Raw genomic sequence first — 23,144 nt, 5'->3', positions numbered from 1 at the left:
AGAGCAGAGTGTAAGCAATGTGGGTGGATTCACTTTGGTGTTTTCAAAATTAACGACAGGACATGTTTTAATTGTGGATCTCTTGATCATTTTAAAAGAGAATGTCCTAAATTAAAAGATCCTATTAAAGATCGTAACACGAAACCGGTGACTACTTCTAACAAAGGTAGAAAACCTGGAAATAATGCAACGATAAGGGCCAACAGACTTGGAAATGATTATGATAATTAGATTGGTAAGAAACTATGATTTCTTATGTTAATAGTTAACATTGAAATGTGATTCTTAGCTATGAAGTATGAATCTAGTTATATGTGTATCTATTAAGGAATTGTAATATAAAGATTAAGATATACCGAAATATGAATATTATTGAAGTAAAAATACTTTAAGGTAACATAGTTTTCTATAAAATTGGGGAAATATAATTTTATAGAACTAGATTTAATACTTAATACTGAATGCTATTCATATGTTTTTGTGGTTTAATGCATTAATGTTGATTTCATTTTATGTTAGTATCATTAAGTATTTAACATTTAGAGTACGGATTTATTTATTTTTGTACAGGGATTTAGCATAATTTTAATAGATTAAAAGTTTCGCGAAACATCCAAGACTCAATAGTTCTGCTCAGATCAAGTTTGTGTTCTTTTGTTTATAAATGGTTAAAGGTATCTACTTGAGTCATATGGTTAAATGTCATTTTTGGGCCTTTTGATATGTTTTGGTACTTGTTGGACATTTGAATGTCCTAAAGTTGAACTAACTATTTAATTTTGATGTTTATAAGCATAATTATGCTTGATTAATAAATGGCATAATTACATTAAGTGACGATGGATGCTATGTCTCGAGACACTTAGTTGAATTTTGATAATTGAGTTTAGATTCGAGTTTTGACTCTGTACTTGACCCTGAATAATCTTGAAATGTGTTATATAAGTTTGTTTTGACATCAATAATGTATGATTACATGCGAGATTGAAAATGTTTTGAATTATATTATAATTAATTGTTTAAATTATTTTGTAATTATTTTGAGATAGCCTGAATTGCTCAAGCAATGTAATGTGGTATTGCGCATTCGAAGCTGATGATAAGATCGGATGTAGAGTGTCACATATATAAAAACCAATAAGTTCAAATTAAAATAATAAGAAGAGAAAAAATGAAAAAAATATATATTAAATTAAAATTATGTAAATTTCAAATATTTTATTTTTCAACTTTACTAATCAATTTTTTTCACACCTACCGATTTTTTTTTGGTTTGATTTTTCATCTTTCCTATTTCGGCCTACACTATCAAGCAAAGCAGTTTTTGGATTCCTTATTTTCCACTGACATCTAACAGACAATTCAAGAAAGAGTGGCCCAATTAAAATCCACCTGGCCCATTTTACAGGCGTCGGAAAAAGGAAAAAAAATAACGCCTTGTCTCCTTCCCCTTTCTCTGTAAAAAAAGGTAATATCTGCCACCTTTCTGATTAATTAAAAATAAAATTACAAGCTTACCCCTCCATTTCTAGGGTTCCATTTCTTCAGAAATTCAGAACTTGATATCATCAACGAAGGGAAACCTCAGAGCTCTGGTTAAGCTACTGCGATGGCGAGACGAAGAGACGAGGAAGATGATGATGTTGATGATGAAGAGTACGAAGATGAGGAGGACCAGTTAGTGGACAATGAGGATTACGAGGACGACGAAGACGTAGGGAGACGTCCAGGTGGTTCAAGCAGGAAGCGACGCAGATCTGATTTCATCGATGACGTGGCGGAGGAGGACGATGAGGAAGATGAATATGAGGATGACGACGATGAGGTTTATGGGGGCGGTGGCAAAAAGCATAGCAAAGCTCCGCGTGTTGGCTCTCAGTTTTTTGATCTTGAAGCACAGGTGGATAGCGATGAGGAAGAGGAAGAAGAGGAGGGCGAAGACGGTAATTTCCTCTTCTTTCTTTTCTTTTTATTCATACTGGGATCGAAATTGCTAGTGAAGTGAATAAGAAATGATGATTAGTGTGCTCTAATCCGAATTTATCTTGGAAGAAACCGAATCTAATCCTTGTTTAGAAATGAGTTTCAACTTTCTATGCTTAAGCTAGTTCCCTATGGTATTTTTGGAGATTGCAATTACATGCCCTTTCAATAAAAGTCTCTTTATCCTGATTCTGGTTCTAGAATCCGCTTAGGATTTTAGAATTTAGGATTTGCAAAGGGTTCTTTTGGTTAAGTGAGGAAATGTGGTGGTGATAGAAGCAATAGTGGGGTGAGAAAGGTGAGAGCTACGGTGGTTTTCATAATTGTTGAAAGAAAATCAAAGAGAATGTTGAAGTGCTCAAATTTGACCAAAAGATCAAAATCCAAAAGTCCCCCTTAATGAAACCTTGGATTCCCTATATTCAAAAGAACATTTATGAAACAAGTGGTGTATTTTATAGAACGTGGGAGATATGTGAGTTAATTCATAAGAATGTGCTATGAATGATAGGTAACGAGAGTTATGAAGATAGTGGATATAATGGTAGTTCCATGGAAGTTACATTCATATAACTCTTTTGGCAATGAGATTGCTACTTGCAAACTTAAGTACAAGTGCATGGTTTAATCAACGAGGAGAGGGAGAAAAAACTTGTATTCTAGAGAAAGGTTAAGAAGTAGACTTCTTAATAGTGTCTGTATCTGAACCTCCGAGCTATTCTGACCAAGACATCCCAAAAGTGGGGAGACCCAAGAATCCTGCCAAAATTCTTAGGCTTAGCCCCATAAGTTACCTAATATGAAAGCTGTTCCCAAGGCTAACATGTTTAAGACGTGTTGGGATAGTATTTCCTAGCATTACTATTGAAAGAAATGTTAATAACCGAAAATGGGTATCTACAGCATTGAATATAGTTTCTTTCCGTTTTATTTTTGCTAAACGATGCTCAAGTTTGCATTCTAGTTATGTATGTGGCATTTATATTTTGTGTGTAGTAACTTTTGACAAATTCAGAATCATTTGTCGGAGATATTAATCTAACATTTGCAGTTGTAAAATATGTCGCTGCAAATATTTATTGTTGACATATAAAAGTGTAGCGTCTTTTATTTTGATCTGAAAGTCATGAACGGCTTAAATTTTAAATTGATTTGTTGAACCTTATTTTTCTCTCTGAATTTTTATCCAATCCATTTTGTGTCTCATTCTTCACATTTCTTGAAAGTAAAATTTTTAAATAACAGTATTCCATCTACTTGGTCGTATGTCATTTTGATAACTGTGCAATCATGGAATGGAACCACAGGAGTAATATCAGTAGTTCCTTTTGTTGTAATTATTTGATTCTTAACTAGCTCCTATTTTTCCAACAATTCTTCTTCTGAACTTTTTTTCCTGAAAGATTCCGATTAATTTCATTGAATTCATAGTCATTTGTATGATTATTATTTGCCAGGCATGGCAGGAAAAAAAAATTTGCTGGGTGTATACTTTTACTTTCTCTATTTCTTTGCTGTTCTGTTTCATTTTTAACTGTGCTGGAATACTGAGCATCTGATGCTTTTGAAGTTTGCTACTTTGGTAATTATCAAAATCTGAACGAGCTGTTAGTTTTCCAACTTTTTGTTTTTCTGAAGTTTTCTGCGAAGAACTCCATTATATTTGTAAGTTGTACTTCTGATGGGATATGTAGCACCCATTCGTCTGCAAATTCCAAGAATTTTTCCTTGTTTTGGAATTTAAATCATCCTATTGAACTTTATCGGTTTGCATTCTTTTTTCTCCCCTATTTGTATGCTAGTCAGGCTGGAAAAAAAAATCATTTCTCTGTAATTCTTGGTTCGCTTGTGTGGCAGTTCTATTGCTGTAAGGTGTACGTCTGTTGGGATGCTTAGCACTCATTTCTGCAAATTCTAAGAATTTTTCTTTGTTTTGGAATTTAAATTAATTGGTTTACTTTCTTGTTCCTCCCCTATGAAGCCTCTTGGTCTTTAGAAAATTGTGCTTGAGAATCTTTTGGTTACCATATATGACAATTTCACCTAAAATCAATTGGTTATTAGGAGGTAATGCAGTAGCAGTTTGAAATGATGAATAGAAACTATGTATGTGTATCTCATGGTTGATATCGATTGTTCTTTACCTTCTTTAATGTCTTTCCAAAGTTATATTGCTTTCAGTTATCCCACACTCTGCCCTGATCCAAAAAGATAAGTGCGTCTTAGTTTAGCTGGAGAGACATTTCATTATCCACACAATTAAATGATTGATAAACCTTTATGGGATCGTTTCATGGCAACCTATTTCCCTCATTATGGTTTTAAATGGTCTGATGGCATATCTGAGTTTGGTGACTGTTCAATCTTTTATTTGTGCTGGCCCCTTTATCTTCAATTTTCTGCATGTTGCTGGTATATTGACAACTGGAAATGCAGACTTCATAGTTGAGACTGGAGCTGATCTTCCTGATGAAGATGTTGGTCGAAGGATGCACCGTCGCCCATTACCACTGCGGGAGGATGAACAAGAAGATGTTGAAGCTCTTGAGAGAAGCATTCAGGCTAGGTATGCTAGATCAAGTCACACAGAATATGACGAGGAGACAACTGATGTGGAACAGCAAGCACTTTTGCCATCAGTAAGAGATCCAAAGCTGTGGATGGTCAAATGTGCGGTATGCTAATGATTTTCTCTGCAATTTAAGTTTTGGAATTCTTTCATTGGACAGAAATGGTTAATGAATATTGGGACATTTTTCATGGAAATTAACTAAGGTAATCTTTATGTATGCTAGATTGGTCGTGAACGAGAGACTGCTGTTTGCCTCATGCAGAAGTTCATCGATAAAGGAGTTGAATTGCAGATCAGGTCTGTTATTGCTCTTGATCACCTCAAAAATTATATTTATATTGAAGCAGACAAGGAAGCCCATGTACGAGAGGTATGTGATTATTTCTTCTTTGGCTTTATTTTTCTTGAGTGGCATTGCTAGATGTCTAAACATGTTTTTGTTGACTAACTTTGATCTTCTTCAGGCTGTCAAAGGTCTACGTAATATATTTCCAGCAAAGATTATGCTTGTTCCAATAAGAGAAATGACTGATGTTTTATCAGTTGAAAGTAAAGCGATTGATCTTTCAAGAGATACCTGGGTCAGAATGAAGATTGGGACATATAAGGGTGATCTTGCTCAAGTATGAGTTTTATCCATGCCACTTCCATGAGTTCTTCTCTTAAACTTTATAGTCTGACATCCTAATTTCCATTTCCCAGGTAGTTGATGTGGATAACGTGCGGCAGAGAGTCACTGTGAAACTGATCCCTAGGATTGACTTACAGGCTCTTGCAAATAAATTGGTATGGAATGGACTACATTTATGTTAGGTGCCTATCTCATGGATTGTGCATGTTAAACCTTACAATAGAATTTTGTTTTAATCTTCTTATGCAGCCATTGAGCTTTATCTGTCTATATATGAAATTGCAGATTTAGGAATATATTAAACTGATAATGTTCTGTTGCCTGGTTCTGCTATCCTTGATCCACTCTCTACTATTTTATTCAGGAAGGCAGAGAAGTTGCAAAGAAGAAAGCCTTTGTCCCTCCTCCTCGTTTATTGAATGTTGATGAGGCTAGGTAGGTGCAAATGATTCCAACCTTTGGTGAAAAATCTGCTACACTTGTGTTTTCTTCATAATAACCTATATTAATTGTTTTCCTAGGGAACTTCATATTCGTGTAGAACGCAGGCGAGATCCGGTTACTGGTGATTACTTTGAGAATATTGGTGGCATGCTTTTCAAAGATGGATTCTTGTATAAAACAGTGTCCATGAAATCAATTAATGCTCAAAACATAAAACCGACTTTTGATGAACTTGAAAAGTTCCGGGCACCTAGCACGAATGGAGTTGAAATGGTTGGTTTGTCAACTTTGTTTGCAAACAGGAAGAAAGGCCACTTCATGAAGGGTGACGCTGTTATTGTTGTCAAGGGGGATTTGAAAAATTTAAAGGGATGGGTTGAAAAGGTTGAGGAAGAGAATGTCCATATCAGACCTGAAATGAAAGGCCTTCCGGTAAGAATTCAGTCATTATTTGTGTTCTTTGAGTTAAGATTTTGGTTACTGGTGTGCATGCAAGTTCATTCTTAGCCATTAATGATGTTTTGCAGAAAACTCTTGCTGTTAACGAAAAAGAGCTGTGTAAGTACTTTGAGCCTGGGAATCATGTGAAGGTTGTGTCTGGGACAAAGGAAGGTGCAACTGGCATGGTTGTTAAGGTGGAGCAGCATGTGCTCATCATTTTATCGGATACGACCAAAGAACATGTGAGTGAAGTACCATTCGAGTCTGGTTCTGATCTAAGGATTATCTTATTAGAAAAACAATTGGCATTTGTTTTGTCAGATTCGTGTTTTTGCTGATGATGTTGTTGAGAGCTCTGAAGTGACTACTGGTATTACAAAAATTGGAGAGTATGAGCTTCATGATCTTGTGCTACTAGAGTAAGTAGTTCCTTGTTGAAGAATTTCTATTTAGTGTTAACTTGGGAGCCTAATTTATTCATTCTGTTGGTGCAGTAACAATAGCTTTGGTGTAATTATACGTGTAGAAAGCGAAGCGTTTCAGGTGCATCAACCTCTCCTGAATGGCATGATATTGAGTGGTCCTCTTTTGAATATGCTCTTAGTGTTGTACTTTTTTCTTTTAGGTTCTTAAGGGTGTCCCAGAAAGACCAGAGGTTTCTCTTGTCAAATTGAGGGAAATCAAATGCAAGGTTGATAAGAAATTTAATGTGCAAGACAGATATAGGAATACTGTTGCTGTTAAAGATGTAGTTAGGATCCTTGAAGGTCCTTGTAAAGTAAGATTTTTTGAATTTGGTTTGTTTTATCAGTTATTTTACTTGTTTACAGTTTACATACTGTCCTCCCTTATCATATTAGGGGAAACAAGGTCCTGTAGAGCACATATATAAAGGAGTTCTGTTTGTGTATGATCGGCATCACCTTGAACATGCTGGCTTTATATGTGCTAAAGCTGATTCTTGTTGTATAGTGGGAGGATCACGTTCCAATGGTGACAGAAGTGTAAGCTTTTTTTGTGTTTCTTTTCAATGTTATTTCATGTATAACTTGAATCATTCTCATTCTAGCATATTTGATTCAATCTTTTAGGGTGGTTCTCTCTCAAGATTTGGTGGCTTCAAGGCTCCCTCCCGTGTACCACCTTCACCGAGGAGATTTTCTAGGGGAGGTCCTCCATTTGGTTGTATGTTGCCAGTGGTCTTAGCGTCCTTGTTTATACAAACTTTTATGGTTACTGAATTTCATTGAATTGTTATTTTCTTGGGTCAAGCAATTAAATTTCATTAGAAGGCTGAAGCTATTAACTTCTGCCTCTTTAAAACAGCTGGAGGAAGGCACAGAGGCGGAAGAGGAGGGCATGATGCTTTGGTTGGTACTACAGTGAAAATTCGCCAGGGTCCTTATAAGGGTTACCGTGGACGTGTTGTAGATATTAAAGGTCAATCAGTTCGAGTTGAGCTGGAGTCTCAAATGAAGGTTGTTACAGGCAAGTCCAGGGTAATATTTGAAATGTTTTCTCCTTCGTTTTAGTATCTTTATTGCTTATAAAACTTGTTTTATGTCTACAGTTGATCGCGATTCCATATCTGATAACGTGGTTATTTCAACACCCCACCGGTAAATTTGGTTTCTTCAAAATTCCTAAGTTTATTGGAGAAAACCCATGTTGCTATATCTCTCTGACATTATGTTTCTTTTGTTCCACCAGTGAGTCATCCCGGTATGGTATGGGAAGTGAAACTTCTATGCACCCTTCACGAACTCCATTACATCCATACATGACTCCTATGAGAGATCCTGGAGGTACTTTTTATTGCGATCAGCATTTTCCTCTGCTTTTAGTGTTGATGCTTCCATTTTACCTGATTCTATTATTTAGCAACAATAAAATAATAATAATAGAGTTACTTCTATGTTCTCCGCAGCAACACCTGTCCATGATGGCATGAGAACACCTATGCGTGACAGGGCCTGGAATCCTTATGCACCTATGAGTCCACCCAGGTTCCTTTGAAGATTCCATTCATCTGGAGAATCGTACATTAATTAATAATTGTTTATGTTCATGCTGTATTTTGTCTCATTGTTTTATAATGATGATTGCAAAATAGGGATAATTGGGAAGAAGGAAACCCTGCCTCTTGGGGAACCAGTCCTCAGTATCAGGTAAGGATTCTTGCACAATTAAGGGCTATCGATGATATGACTATTTTTTATCTTTAATCGTAATAATGTTTCTTTCAGCCAGGAAGTCCTCCTTCAAGGGCATATGAAGCACCTACTCCTGGTTCAGGTTGGGCTAGTACTCCTGGCGGTAGTTACAGTGAGGCTGGAACACCGAGAGATAGCAGTTCAGCTTATGGTTGTATTTTTATCCTATTTTTGCTATTCGAATCTTTTTGTCTTTTAGTGTTACTTATTTTCAATGTTTGCTGTAGCCAATGCTCCAAGTCCTTATATGCCATCAACTCCCAGTGGGCAGCCTATGACACCAAGCTCAGGATCCTATATTCCGGGTACATCTGGAGGGCAGCCGATGACACCAGGAACTGGTCTTGATATGATGTCTCCAATAATAGGTGCTATTTCTGTTTCCTTGTCTTTGTTTTTTTCCCCAGGGAAATGGACAATCTTCATCCAAATTTTCTAGTAGATAATTTACGGGATTTAAATTTACTCGTGTACTTAATTCATACCTTTTATATTGAAGACATTTTGGTGCAAGTTGCTGATGAGAGCTTATCCTGGCAAATTTTTAATTTTTTTGTTGTGAACTTTGAGATCCAATTTTGATAGTTATTAATAAACTAGGTCTGAGTACTTATGTAGGATTTGTTGAGGGCTTTAAAGTCTAAATTCTTAAGAAAATAACAGAAAAATGCGAACTCTAGGTATATCTCCAGCCAATTTAACATCTGGCTGCTTGCAGGTGCTGACAATGAAGGACCTTGGTTCATGCCAGATATTTTGGTCAACGTGCGCAAATCTGGAGATGAGTCTCTTGGAGTCATCCAAGAAGTGCTTTCGGTACGTCTTCCATCCATTTGTTGACAATGTTCTTGTGGAAACCTCATACATAGGATATGTTATCCAATACAATTTCATTTCTTTTAAAGTACCACACATTTGTACCTGATATTCATCTAAGTTCAGATAACATAGATTATACTCTCTCAAATAATATTACAAGAAGAATTTTATATTGAGGATTGATGGGTTCATATACCACAGGATGGGTCCTGTAAGGTGGCTTTGGGTCCAAATGGCAGCGGTGATACAGTAATTGCAATGCCTAGTGAGATGGAGATAGTGCCACCGAGGAAATCGGACAAGATCAAAATCATGGGCGGCTTGCTTCGCGGTATAACCGGTAAGTTAATTGGCGTTGATGGTACGGATGGCATTGTTAGGATAGATGACAGTCTTGACGTGAAGATATTAGACTTGGTTATACTAGCAAAATTACACTGATCAACCTCTTAAACTACTTATAAAATTAAAAATTCAAGTTAACAATGTATATGATGATTATTTTAATTCTTTTACTTAGGGGAAGTTATCATTTATTTCATTTTTATTTTAATTCAATATTATTCCTTAATTTTCTACTTTTTTCTTCTTATTTTGTTAAGTTTTTCATTTTCTTTTAGTCCTTGGTGTTTTTATCAACAAAGAATAAATTCGATCCCAATTCTTGATAACATTTTCATGTGCTCATTACATACCTATTTTTCTAACATAATTTATATATTAGTTTGAACTGGATTGGACCGGTTGAGTTCGAAAGTGATTTTGAACTTATTAGATTGAGAATCTATACAAATCGATTAAACTAATTAAAATTTGATTGAACAAATAGTTGAATCGGTTAAAAATCGGTTGAATCAATTGTCAAATCGGGATATTTGAATTCTTTTTGATATTTTAAAATTTTTAATCAGACCAATTTGATTATGGTTTAAAAAATATTAATTTAAATATTTTTATCCATAATTTATTTAAATAATACCGATAACCAATCTAACAAGGGTTTAACAATTTTACCTATTCAAACTAAACATAATCTATCTTATATAATATAATTTATTATGTATGTCACTAAAAAAACATAGCAAAAAAATGTGGTAATAAATCTAAAGCTAGCTAAAAGTTTAAGCTCATTATAAACAATTTATTTATAGTATATTTAAGTGTGGTGATAAACCACATTAATTTAGTTAGAAAATAATTAAAAATTTATTGTTTTTAAGAAGTTGAAGATATTATTTTGTTTTTTTATCATATATATTTGAATAAAACTATAAAAGTCAATTTAGAAAAATATTGACATTGTGGGATAGTATTATGGAGGTCTTTATGCTAGAATTAAGATTGAATTTTGTTAACTCTATTTAAAAAATAGATAAATTAATTATTTTATTTTGAATTAAAGAGAAAATTAATTATTCTGTTAAGTATTTTATCCATTTCAATTATTAAAAATTAGTAACTATATGTCGGTGTGAGATATACGTGGTATTTGATTATTTCATTAGTCATGATAGTTTTTAATAATAAAAATAAAATTATTTTTACAAAAAAAGATTAACTTATTCTTTAATCTAATATATAAGAATTAATTAATTTATTTTTTAAATAAAAAATAAAAAATTCTAACTTTTAATTTAGTGTTTTCATAATAATACCTTTTACCCCATTTTTTTACATAATTTTTTTACATGTGGAGTAAGTACAAAGGAGAAAATAAAATATGTATCTCTTGCCTTTTTATGCAATTGAAAGTAAAAAAGTGAGGGTGAGAAAAAAAAGACAGGAAGCAGCAATGTAGGGAAGTGGGGTCAAGGAAGAGCCCAAGGTGAGAGCTGAGAAGGATTGATGGAGTGGAAACGGTACAGGTGCAGGGGTAGGCACGCGGTGGCAGGGTGTTCGGATGGGCCACTGCCTGGGGTCCACCGCACGCCTCCTATCCTATCCTATCCTATGCCATCACTTTCATCTCTCTAAACCCATCTTCCATGTAGACAGACCATTTCAAAATTTTGCCCTGTTTTCCCAGACACTGTGCCCTCGCCATCCCATCATCATCTCTTTCATGCATCCGTTTTCCACTTTTTTCCTTTCCTTGCTTTCTTCTTTCTTACTAGGGATTCACGTTAAATTCTTTTTAATCTAAAGGCTTAATTTAAAAATTACCCCTTAAACTATACCTGTTTTCTCAAATAAGTACTCTTTTTTTCAATTTTGGTACCTAAATTAAATTTTTTCCCACGTTGCTCAACTGCTAGTCTGCTGTTACCCAATCACCAAACGACACGTGGAAAAAAGCCACATAAGCAAACAACCTTATTATTTTTATAAAATAATTCTAAAAAAATAGAAAAATTAAAATTATTTTTCTGATTTTATAAAATTATAATAATATTTATATTAATTAAAAAAAATTTTCCCCCACCCACCGCTCTCCCCTCCCTCCCCCTCTCCTCCATCGTTCCTTCTCCCCCACCGTCCATTCACTCGCTTTCCGTCAAAGAAGCTGAAGATCTGAACTCAGGGGGCCAATCAAAACTCATTTTCCGTCGATCTCTTGGGGGGAATATTCCAACCTGAAACACATTATTACCAACTTTCATTTGAATTTTAACCATACAATGGTTTGAAATGAGAGGTAGATGTAGCGTAAAATCCACATCTTTTAAAACACCATTATAGACTTGCTTTTAGTGGAGGCAATTTTGGAGAGATGTGGGGGTGGTGGAGAGGGCAGAGGTCTCCGACTCCATTACGGTTGGGTCCTGTATATATTGAATTTAAAAATGAAGCAGACAATGGCTCAATCATTGTAACTCCAAAGATTAAAAAACAAATCTCAAAGTTAAGGACCAACGCCTAAATTGTCCAGGGAAAAAAGAAGCATATAATTAGTTTAGTTAGGGGCATTCATTTCACCTTAACTTTTATTACTCGTAATATAAAGTAGGGTTGCATGCTGAAATCATCACTAAATCTTCTAACTTCAAACTTAAGTCACCTAATGCCATTCCATCAAACCCGTAAATAGAAAAATAATACACTTCATCGCACTCGAACTCACGTCCTTCAGCATTAACAATAATGCTCATGCCAATTAAACTAAGATGCAATCAACATAAAGAGATAACCTTAAATTGTTGTTATTATTATTATTATTTTTTTTGTAAATTTGTAGTATATAAGTTGTTACACAATTGATTATGTTTCTAATTCTTTCCATATAAATTATACAACTATTGGTTTCTAGGTTAGTAATTTGGCAATAATGCTTAGCAATGTATTTTGATTGGACTAACTTTTCAATCTTCGTAAAATCTAACAAATTAAAGTAAATGGATTAATTTATCAATTTGAGTAATGTAGAGGGATGCATTTCATAAATAAACCTCAAGTTTATTTATAGATAAATTAATCAGATCCATGGTAATAAAATCATTTAATAAAAAAATAAGTTCACAAAAAATTTAAAAATTAAACTCTAGGTATTACTATTAAGTATTAACCCCCAAAAAGAAAAAAGAAAAACATCTTTAACAAGAAAAGAGACATCAAACTTGATGGGATTCATAAGAAAAGAGAAAATGTTTTTACATTACTGAAAAGCCAAAAAGCTTTACAAGCTTTGAAAAGGTTAGGCAATGCTTCTGCTTTATTCATCACCTCAACACTGTTCACAAATTTACGATTTGTTTGCATTCTTATAATATCATATCTCACTGAAAAATAATAATAAATTTCAGTTTTTTCTTTTTGAAAATTTTAAATTGTAGAGAATTTAAATAAGTTTTTAGATATTTAAACAATTTTATAAAATTTTCAAAAGAATCCATTTACCATTGTATTGCGGTTATAATTTTAGAATTTTTTTTATAATTAAAAAAAATCTTAATTTTGAGAAGTTTTTTCTGGAAGTTTTTTATTTTATTTTTCAATAATTTTATTATTTTAATAGAGTATTTTAAAATAATTTTATGATTTAAAAAAGTGTACAACATTTCTAGGTTATTATAATTTGAGATATTTTTATAATTATACAACTTTAAGTAGCAAATTAATAATTTTCCTATTGTATAGGAGGGTAAATGCATATTAAGCCTAAATATTTCTTATCTGATCAAGAAGATAAAATTCAAAATTTTTGTACATTTTTTCATTAAGATTGAATTCTGAAAAAAATATTTTTCTACACTTCAAGCCCCTAACATCTTAATAAATAAAACCATCCAAAACAAATTAAAAATAAAGCTAAAACAAACAAAAAAATTTCACTCCAACAAAGAGCAATTTCAAACTTGTTTATTTTTCTAAAATTAAAGATAATAATCACTTATCAATTAAACACTTTGTCTAAAACCAAAATGTTATAACCTATCGGCAACAATCCGAAAGGCATCATTTTCGTTTTTCCATGCAAAGAACCCTAATTTTACAAGCTCCCACTTGCTACAAAACCCAATCATCGTGTATAATGAATTTAATCAAATAATAGAAGCAAATACAAGGGAATGGAAGCTTCATGTCCCAATAAAAGTTTCCCTTTATTTATCCTGGTTGGTTGGGTAACATATAATTTTTCTACTATATGGTTATTGCCACTACTAAACAATGATAGAGATATAATATCTTCATTAGAAAAAAAAATAAAAAACAAAGATGTTGAGAAAAGTAATAATTGTTAGGGTTTAAGTCATCTTGTGGTGGAAGTCGCCATTGGCGTCGCGTTTATAGTTCACCAGAGTCTCAATGACAATGAAACATTATCTCCACAAATGAAGGCAATGTCCAACTTTTGTTCATTTACTCATTATCGGGAATCTTGTTAGAAGACTCTTAGCTCTGTCAATAGCACTGGTCTTAAAGAGATCATTACGAAGGCTATCTTGGCAGCTGGGGATGGCGAAGTTCATGAACTATTCTGACTTCCTAATAGTTCAAGTTAAGAACAACCTCACAAAGATAGCCTTAGATGATTGCGAGGATATGATGAACTATGCTTTGATTCTTTTCAAACATTGTACTCTTATGTTCGTGATTGTGATTGTGCGACATTAATGACCATATAAATGATCTTAGAACCTGGTTGAGCATGATTATATCATACCAACAGTCATGTTTGGATGGTTTTGAACACGATAACCATATGAAAGAAATCATGGAAAAGGGTATTATTGATGCTAGTGAACTTACAGGTAATGCCTTGACAATTGTGGCAAATTTGGCAGACATTTTTTTCAAATTCAACATCTAATTAAATATTACTAACTCCCGTTAACTTCTTTCTGTTGAAAAGAATGGATATCTTTCATGGTTCTCAACTAAAGATAGCCACCTTTTGGCTAGGATTGATAATAGCAACATGAAACCAAATGTTATTGTGGCTGTTAGGAAATGTGCCCTTATTTTAGTAAAGATATAATTGTTTTCTATGTATTTGAACGATGAATAAATAAATAAAGTTAATTTCACATTTAACTATTATGTCTTTTGTATTTTTGTCTCTCATATTTTACATACATAGCGAAATTGTGACAAGCAAATATTAACTCATTGATTGTCTAAGTTCAAACTAATGATAAGTGGCATTGTAAGAATGTTTACATTGCGAGAAAGACAACTTACTTCAGTAGATAATCTAAATAAGTCCATAATCCGATAAAAAAAATCAAAGTGAGCATTTGATTCAAATACTTAGAAGGATTATTATGTCGTTTACAATTCCAATTGAGGAGATGACTAGTCTTGGCTATCAGAGCAGTTGACTTCACGAGTAGAAACATAAATGTATTCATTGACAAAATGATACATAGGACTGGACCCAAGATGAATTAATTCTGAATCTATTTGTGAATTAATTCACTTGTGACATTCATGTTGTGATTTACCTAAATTCTGAGTTAGTCACTGACCATGCGTATGTAACTCATGTGCTTCGATATAAGTGGAGGCTTATGCTCTAAAGATGATCCAGCCGATAGCCAATATGTTGGGTATATAACTTGTGTATGACATGATTTACTAGCAACAATAGAATTCATAGCTCAATTAAAGAGTTAATGATATCCTCTCATTGACATTGTGTAGATTGATAAACATGGAACGTGACCATGGGTTGCTTGTTATCGAACGAGCAATTTATCACAGCCATTTGTTGATAGTGATCATATTAATCATTAATAAGATACAATGGTGACAATGTGATAAAATATGATTGTATTGAGTGAACAGATTTAACTCAAAGGAATCAAGGATATCATATGAGGGTAACACACACATGACTAAGTCATTGGACAAATCAATTGGATGAATTACTTTCGTAAAGGGTATACAATAAGGAGTTTTCAACCATAGTGCTTCTTGTGGACTGACTCCATAATTAAGTAATTGCAAATTATCGAAATGATACTTCTGAACATAATTGCAATTACTAGATCTTATTGTATATGTTCGATTGGTCCCTTCGCTAGCTCAACAAAAGCTCAATCGGACTGCATTTGAAAATGTTGCAGTTTGATCCTTATTTGTTCTCGGGTCAACTTTAGAACTCATGTAAGCTCGTATAAGACTCGGGGAAAAGTTTTAAATTTTATTAAATTATTGAAGTGACTAAAGTTATTGAGTTTTGACTGTTAATTATTTATAACTATTCTTTTTGTACTGTAGCATTTCGTAACTCGATCCTAACGACAGGGACAGGCGAGAGGTGTTATAGAGATAACTTGAAATGAATTGCATATAGAATTGATAAATTGTAGAATGAATGAAAAAAAGTAAAAGAAATAGATCGCATGAATCACTATTCGCAGTGAATGAATTTCCTCAAAAAGTACAAAAGATGACTTGGAAATTAATTTAATTTCTTTAAATTATTATTTAATTAATTGTAATTAAATAGTTGAAGTTCAAAGTAAGAATTAAATTAATTAGCCATCATATATTTGTTGAATAACACAATTAAATTAATTTCCTCATGGATTCTAATACAGTAAAGTTGTCATAACTTTAACGAAATTAGAATTAGATTGAGAAAATAATTTAATGAAAAATTAATTTAGTTTAATTAATATTTTTGGTAATAGAAATAGTTATTGGATTGGATAAATTATAAGTACTGGACAAAAGTTCATATAACACATATAATTGTACCCAATACACAAGACAGGCCTAGAAGCCCAATCCCATGTGTGTGGGGCAACAAATCCTAGTCCCAATAAGGGTGTGTCGCTGCGCATCTGTATTCTACTTGTCGTAGAATACAATATTTTCTATTAAAATATTATTTAATTAGAACTTATTCGAACATAACTCTTTACCGTTTCTCTCTAAATAAGAACTATGAGTTAACATATTAACTAACCTTTCTAGCACCGATATTTTATAAAAAGAGGAAATTTATTTTAAAGAACAAATTCTATTTTTCAAGAAAATACTCATAGTTTACGATTTTTAGAAAAAAATAATTTTCCCATTGAAAGTTAAGTAAAGTTTTCATTCTATGCATTTGATTCGATTTGTTTAAGAACACACTTAAAGCAATTCAGGGTTTGAAGATAACGGAGAAGATCGATCGGTTGACAGCTAGGAAACAACCTAGATTGTCTTCGTATAAAACACGTATATTCGGTTAAAGTTTATTATTATAAATATCACAAATCTTGATTTTAAGAAAAGATGTAAACTTCCGTTGTGCTCTATAAACACTATTTTCTAATCCGATTTTTCCAACAGACACATCTTTTTCCATCATAGATTTTCTTATTGTAAGCTTCTATTTAGAGATTTTCTAAGATAACATAACTCTTATTTTGACACTTTACTGTGATTAGAATAAAAAATGTTCATTTATATATTATATTCCATAAGCAAATGTATTAAGTAGTATTATCTATATATTTTCTTTTAATATATTATCAACATCCTATATATACTTATTGTGGCATACTTATAATTTGAGTGGAAAAAAATTATGTAATAAATTTATAAAATAAAAATAAAATGCACATATGATTTTAGTTAAAATAAAACTTAATTTGCTTTGAGCTTAAATATCAAGATTCTCATCATGAGTATTTACCTTCTAGATTTTTTAAAATATAAAAAAAATATAAATACACTCAAAATAATATTTGTTTTTTATAAAAAAATGAGTTTGGCGATTGAGTTTTAATTAGGTTGGCATTGACATTATTATCAATGTAGGAGGACGTAAGTTCGGCGTACTAAAATGCATTAGTCTCTTATTTAAGAATTGAAAATGAATTATGAATAGTTTAGACTTTGTATATATAAAAAAGGGCTTGATGTATGAATTCTTTTATAAAATACTAGGCCCTCATAAGAACATAATCATATACTATATTTATCTTAAATCTACATAATTTGGAAGAATAATATATTTAAAAGAACTCTTATAGTACACTTTATGTAAGTAAGTCCTTAGTATTTTTAATTAAATAAGTAAATTTTCTTTAATTTTTATTCATGAAATTTTTGATGAGAAATATGGTTAGATGAATATCCTATATGAAATCTTCTTTTCTTATTTCCGAATCATTTCTTCATCATCTTCAATGCTTTTATCACTGTTGTATAATGTTTGTTTCGCTTTTCTACTTAGAATTGGATATTGAGATCCAATAATAACAGTTTTATTCATCAAAAAGATTAAAGATTAGATATTGGTATGAATACACCATATAATTAACAATGTTTTGAAGAAAAATATATGAATGAAAACAATGCAATATCATCATAAAGTAAATGAATATTGGTAGTTTAATATCTCAACCATTTTTTTGTAACTTAGGTATTAGGATTTCTCCAAAACATTTTTATCTTAATTAAAATTAATGGCTTTCATAAATAAAAATAGAATAATAGAATTTACTTAGTTACATAAAGATATAAAAAGTTTAAAGGCTTTTTATAAATATATTAGCCAATTTGAAAATTGAATCATGTTTGTTTTTTTAGAGGTTAAAACTATTAAAAAGAACTAAATATTTTATTCAGAAATTTCAGATTTGATTTTTAGATGAATGGGGTGAAATTAAAAGCTAATTGGTATTTTATTTTGTATTCAATATATATATAGAACCAAAATCAATATATAAAAATAAAATTGAATTTTATTGTGCTTAACATGAGAACTTGGAGGTGAACGAATAGCGTGTTGTCCTGTTGAGGTGTCCCTAAGTCAGGTTAATGTACTTGGTGAAGGCTTATGTGTAATAAAAGTAAGTTCCTGTTGTCGAAAGGGGAATTACCTTATAATTAGTCCTCAATTTCGTAGGTCAATGGTCCTATGGTGTTTGGCGAGAGGTGTCGAGGTTGCCTTTTAACCAGGTGGCTCCGTTCGTTATTCTCTAGATGAGGAGGTTTCTAGGTTTTCCTAGTATTAATCTTATGGATTTTCCCTTAAAGAGAGGGGGAGGTAGGTCACAAAATGGCTTTCATCGAGATGGCTCTTTTTGGTGAATGCTGAAGAGTTTTTCTCCTTAAGATTTTTTTATGAATGTAATAGTAAATACTGTTGGATTTTCAACACACTTTAACCGGGTAAAGTAAGAATTTTAAACAGAGCACCAGCAGCAACGTATTATACCCGGGTAATATATGAAGGAAAAATGCTTGAAGTTCAAGCTTTTAGCTACTGTCAAGAATTGAGAACAGAACTTAGAATTTTTAGAAGGCAAAGGAAGAATGGAGCATATGGAAGAAAATCTGATAATTTTCATTCATTTGAAATATTGGCTTAAAGCCATTACATATACCAGTCATTGGCTGGTAAAAAGATCAACAAATTCATCACCTAAACACTACCTAACTCCACTTATTACATTGGAACTTACAAAACTAAACTTGTACACTTAAGTAAAGTTGGTCATCAGCTCCTACATCATCAAACTACATCAAATGTAGGCTTAAACTAAGTTCAAAATGAACTAGAACACATTTCATAGACTTGGTTACAAAAGAACCAAAACAAATAGATTCAGTTACACGTACTTTACCCGGGTAACTTATGTGTATGAATCCTTGCATATACTTTACCTGGGTAACTTATGTGTATTTGTTCTTGCATGCTTGAATCTGCATGGGCTACATATCCACCTTTGTTGCTGCATGTTTTGCATGGCTCGGGCTGCTTCTTGACATGTTGGAAATTCAAATGCTGCATGCAGACCAGTTTCCAACACTCCTCATTGGCTTGCATGCTGCAAACTCTTGTTCTTTAAGCATTCTCTGATGATTTGGTTCACTAAATCATTTTTCTCATCTCCTTTTGCTTCCAAATCTCTTTGAAGGTCCTCGACCATTTGCTTCAACTTTGATTTTTGATTCTCCATTTCATTCAGTTTTTCGGATGACTTTTGTTTCTTTCTCTCAAACTGCAATTCCAGTTTTGCTTTCTGGATATGAAGAGATTCCAGCTGCTGCTGCAATGTGTTTGCCTCATCTATTAACCTCTGTACTTGATTTGATGCTTCATCACCTTCAAATGCAAAATTTTCTTTCAACAGAGCCTTCTCAGCTTGCAACGTCTCCTTCTCTGATAGCAGATTATTTTCCTGAGCAGTCAAGTTCTTCACACCAGACAATGATTCACTGTTATCATCCTCAAGTTTCTTTGTGAGAATAAAAATTTCTTTTTCTCTCTTTTCTAACATTATTTTGAGTTTTGAAATACGAGATTGAAGTCTTATATTTTGTTCTCCCAGTTTTTCTGCTTCACTTGCTTTGTTCTCTAACTGCTCCGCCATATCTCTGTTAATTGCCTGTAATGATTTCAACTCAAGTTCCAAGCTAGTTACATGTGCTTCTAATTCTTTTATCTGAGCAGATGTTTGGTTCCCATGCATATCATGCACCTCTTTGAGTGTCAAAAATTTCCTTTCTTTCTCAACTGAATTAGTGAAATTTTCAACCGAATCTTCTTTGGTTAGCTGAGCCATCGACATGTAGTTGGCATGGCTAAGCCTCTTGTGAGACAACTTGGATTCATCTGCAGCAGCTGTGTAGGTACTATCTGGACTCTTATTCCAGTCCACAATAAAACTTTTTTCTGTCATAGCTACTGTCATGAGCTTGGATCCACTAGGATCACTAATCAGGCATCCTTTGCCTTTGAATACAACTGAATAGCCCTTCTCAAGCAGTTGAGCAATGCTAAGCAAATTTCTATCAATTTCAGGCACTAACAAGACATTTTTAACAAGTTTGGTACCTGTAGGAGTGCTTATCAGCACATCTCTTTTGCCTTCAACTTTGATGAAGTGTCCATTTCCGACCTTCACATTTGTTTTGAAGCTTCTGTCAGTTGACTTAAAAATGCTAGCATCAGGGGTCATGTGGTTTGTGCAACCACTGTCTATCAACCATCCATCTGTAGCTTTTCCTTTAACAGCTGAACAAGAAACTGCAAAAACTTGTTCTTCTTGGTCATTGTCTTCTTCTACTACTTGAGCTTCAGCTCTTGGCTGCTGGGGTTGGTTGTATCTTGGTCTGCCTTTGTTTTTGCAAACCCTTTCTACATGACCCATCTTCTTGCAAAATCTGCACTGCACATCAGGCCTGAACCAACATACTTTACCCGGGTGACTTGCCCTTCTGCAGTGTGGACAGGGTGGATATCTTCCTGCACCATCTGCTTTAGGCTCATTTGACCAGGTATTCTTGCCTTTGTAGGTAGAGGTGCTCGAGGCAAACTTGGCTTCGGCTTGAAAGGCACCTTCTTGGTGCTCCTCCTGTCTGCTGGCCCTCCTTTGCTCTTGTGCATACAGAGCATTGATCAGCTCTGTTAAAGTGATGCTGGTTAAGTCTCTTGAGTCCTCTAAAGAGGATATTTTTGCTTCATACCTTTCTGGTAAGGTAGAGAGCATTTTCTCCAAAATCCTTGCTTCACTAAAATGCTCACCAAGGAGCCTTATGCTGTTTACTACAGCCATAATTCTATCTAAATACTTCTTGACAGTTTCCTCTTCCTTCATCTTTAAGTTCTCGAACTCCCTTCTCAGGTTCAACAACTACTGCTGTCTTGTCCTCTCAGTACCTTGGAACTCCTCCTTAAGCTTGTCCCAGGCCTGCTTTGGAGTCTCACAAGCCATGATCCTGGTGAAAATAACATCAGAAACACAGTTCTGAATGCATGACATAGCCTTGTGCTTTTTACTTTTTTCTTCAGAGTACTGCTTCATTTGAGCCACTGTTGGATTTGCTCTCAATGGTTCTGGTTCAACATCTGAGTTAACTACCTCCCATAGATCAAATGCCTGGAGGTAGGTTCTCATCTTGACTACCCAAATGTGATATCCTTCTCCATTGAAAACTGGAGGTGCAGCTGGTGAGAAGCCTGATGAAGCCATCGTTTTTTTTAAAGTTTGCTAGAACAGGTCCCTTAAGAATGCAGCTCTAGATACCAATTGTTGGATTTTCAACACACTTTAACCGGGTAAAGTAAGAATTTTAAACAGAGCACCAGCAGCAACGTATTATACCCGGGTAATATATGAAGGAAAAATGCTTAAAGTTCAAGCTTTTAGCTACTGTCAAGAATTGAGAACAGAACTTAGAATTTTTAGAAGGCAAAGGAAGAATGGAGCATATGGAAGAAAATCTGATAATTTTCATTCATTTGAAATATTGGCTTAAAGCCATTACATATACCAGTCATTGGCTGGTAAAAAGATCAACAAATTCATCACCTAAACACTACCTAACTCCACTTATTACATTGGAACTTACAAAACTAAACTTGTACACTTAAGTAAAGTTGGTCATCAGCTCCTACATCATCAAACTACATCAAATGTAGGCTTAAACTAAGTTCAAAATGAACTAGAACACATTTCATAGACTTGGTTACAAAAGAACCAAAACAAACAGATTCAGTTACACGTACTTTACCCGGGTAACTTATGTGTATGAATCCTTGCACATACTTTACCTGGGTAACTTATGTGTATTTGTTCTTGCGTGCTTGAATCTGCATGGGCTACATATCCACCTTTGTTGCTGCATGTGTTGCATGGCTCGGGCTGCTTCTTGACATGTTGGAAATTTACATGCTGCATGCAGGCCAGTTTCCAACAAATACTCAAAAATCATAATGTGTTTATATGGGGAGCGTATTGCTTGCTTACACACAAGTAATTTGAGAGCGTATTGCTTGCTTACACACAAGTAATTTGAGTGCTGAAATTCACATATTTTGCATTAATGAGCTGGATATGTGATTTAGTTTTAGCGAGGGTTGAGGCAATGCACACATAAAAGATCATTTGTATGATAAATTGTTGTATCTTTTGAAGCCTATTTAACACCACTATGATTGCTGTTAAAATCAATAAAAACTTAGGATTTTGAAATTGGATTTGTTTCTTTAGTTAAAGAGTTTGCTAGATTTTTGCTAGCATTTTAAGCATTTTTGAAGATTTTGGGAACACTTTCCAATTTTTTTTGGGATTTTTTAGTTGTTTTTGTGTTTGAGGCTTTGCTATATCCTATTATAGTAGTTATTGTTGGTTTTTATTTTTCTTTTAGAGTGTGAAAATAATAATCCCTAATGATGGCGTTAGTAAAGGTGGGAGGAGAGGAATGGATTTGCAAAGTGAGTTGTGTGATACAAAGATAGATGGATGAATTGGGACTAGATACAAAGATAGATGGATGAATTGGGACTAGTATGGCCAGTCACCCTAAGGGGTTTTCAACACTTAATTTTCATGTATTATTTACATCAATCCTTAAATCCTTGGTTAACACAGTATTAAAGCGTTTAAAGAGTTTTTATTAGTTTCTAGAAGTTTTATTTACATAATTTATAGATTTTTAATTAAGATTATTTATTTATTTTAAACCTTTATAATGTGGCTTATTTCTCTTAGCCAACGCCTTTTAATAATTGAATAAATTTTAAAGTTTTTCTTTTTATTGTATGCATGAAGCATATTGAGAGAATAAAAGTGATTCTTTTCTCACTATTTTTGAAATACTTGTTTACTTTCATGTCTTATCATTTAGATTAAACAATGCTCTTAACTCA

At 33.3% G+C, this 23,144-nt stretch overlaps 1 protein-coding gene across 2 annotated transcripts; it reads left to right on the top strand.

Moving 5' to 3' along the window:
- The first annotated feature begins 1,418 nt into the window (after positions 1-1,418).
- On the top strand, positions 1,419-9,681 carry LOC107952018 (putative transcription elongation factor SPT5 homolog 1). Of its 2 annotated transcripts, XM_016887255.2 has the most exons (23): positions 1,419-1,468; positions 1,533-1,943; positions 4,420-4,658; positions 4,779-4,925; positions 5,020-5,178; positions 5,258-5,341; positions 5,551-5,621; positions 5,708-6,062; positions 6,158-6,313; positions 6,393-6,490; positions 6,566-6,614; positions 6,697-6,849; positions 6,932-7,075; positions 7,163-7,256; positions 7,398-7,559; positions 7,642-7,690; positions 7,782-7,876; positions 7,999-8,077; positions 8,185-8,239; positions 8,318-8,435; positions 8,512-8,652; positions 9,003-9,100; positions 9,305-9,681. In XM_016887255.2, exons 2-23 carry the CDS (start codon positions 1,610-1,612, stop codon positions 9,542-9,544), a joined length of 3,120 nt encoding a protein of 1,039 aa, XP_016742744.1. In that variant the 5' UTR covers positions 1,419-1,468; positions 1,533-1,609; the 3' UTR covers positions 9,545-9,681. The 2 variants fall into 2 exon arrangements, 1 of the variants encoding a protein (XP_016742744.1); XR_005911974.1 differs by lacking the exon at positions 9,305-9,681 and having other exon boundaries at positions 8,322-8,435; positions 9,003-9,101.
- The last annotated feature ends 13,463 nt before the right edge of the window (positions 9,682-23,144 follow it).

This window comes from Gossypium hirsutum, chromosome A02 (genome assembly GCF_007990345.1).
Source record: "Gossypium hirsutum isolate 1008001.06 chromosome A02, Gossypium_hirsutum_v2.1, whole genome shotgun sequence".
Lineage (NCBI taxonomy): Eukaryota > Viridiplantae > Streptophyta > Magnoliopsida > Malvales > Malvaceae > Gossypium > Gossypium hirsutum.
This window is presented reverse-complemented; position numbering and strand designations above follow the sequence as displayed.

Coding starts and splice junctions, on each gene's coding strand:
- LOC107952018 (XM_016887255.2), top strand. CDS start 1,610: ATGGCGAGACGAAGAGACGAGGAAGATGATGATGTTGATGATGAAGAG. Junction 8,078..8,184: donor GCACCTATGAGTCCACCCAG/GTTCCTTTGAAG, acceptor ATTGCAAAATAG/GGATAATTGGGAAGAAGGAA. Junction 8,436..8,511: donor AGATAGCAGTTCAGCTTATG/GTTGTATTTTTA, acceptor TGTTTGCTGTAG/CCAATGCTCCAAGTCCTTAT.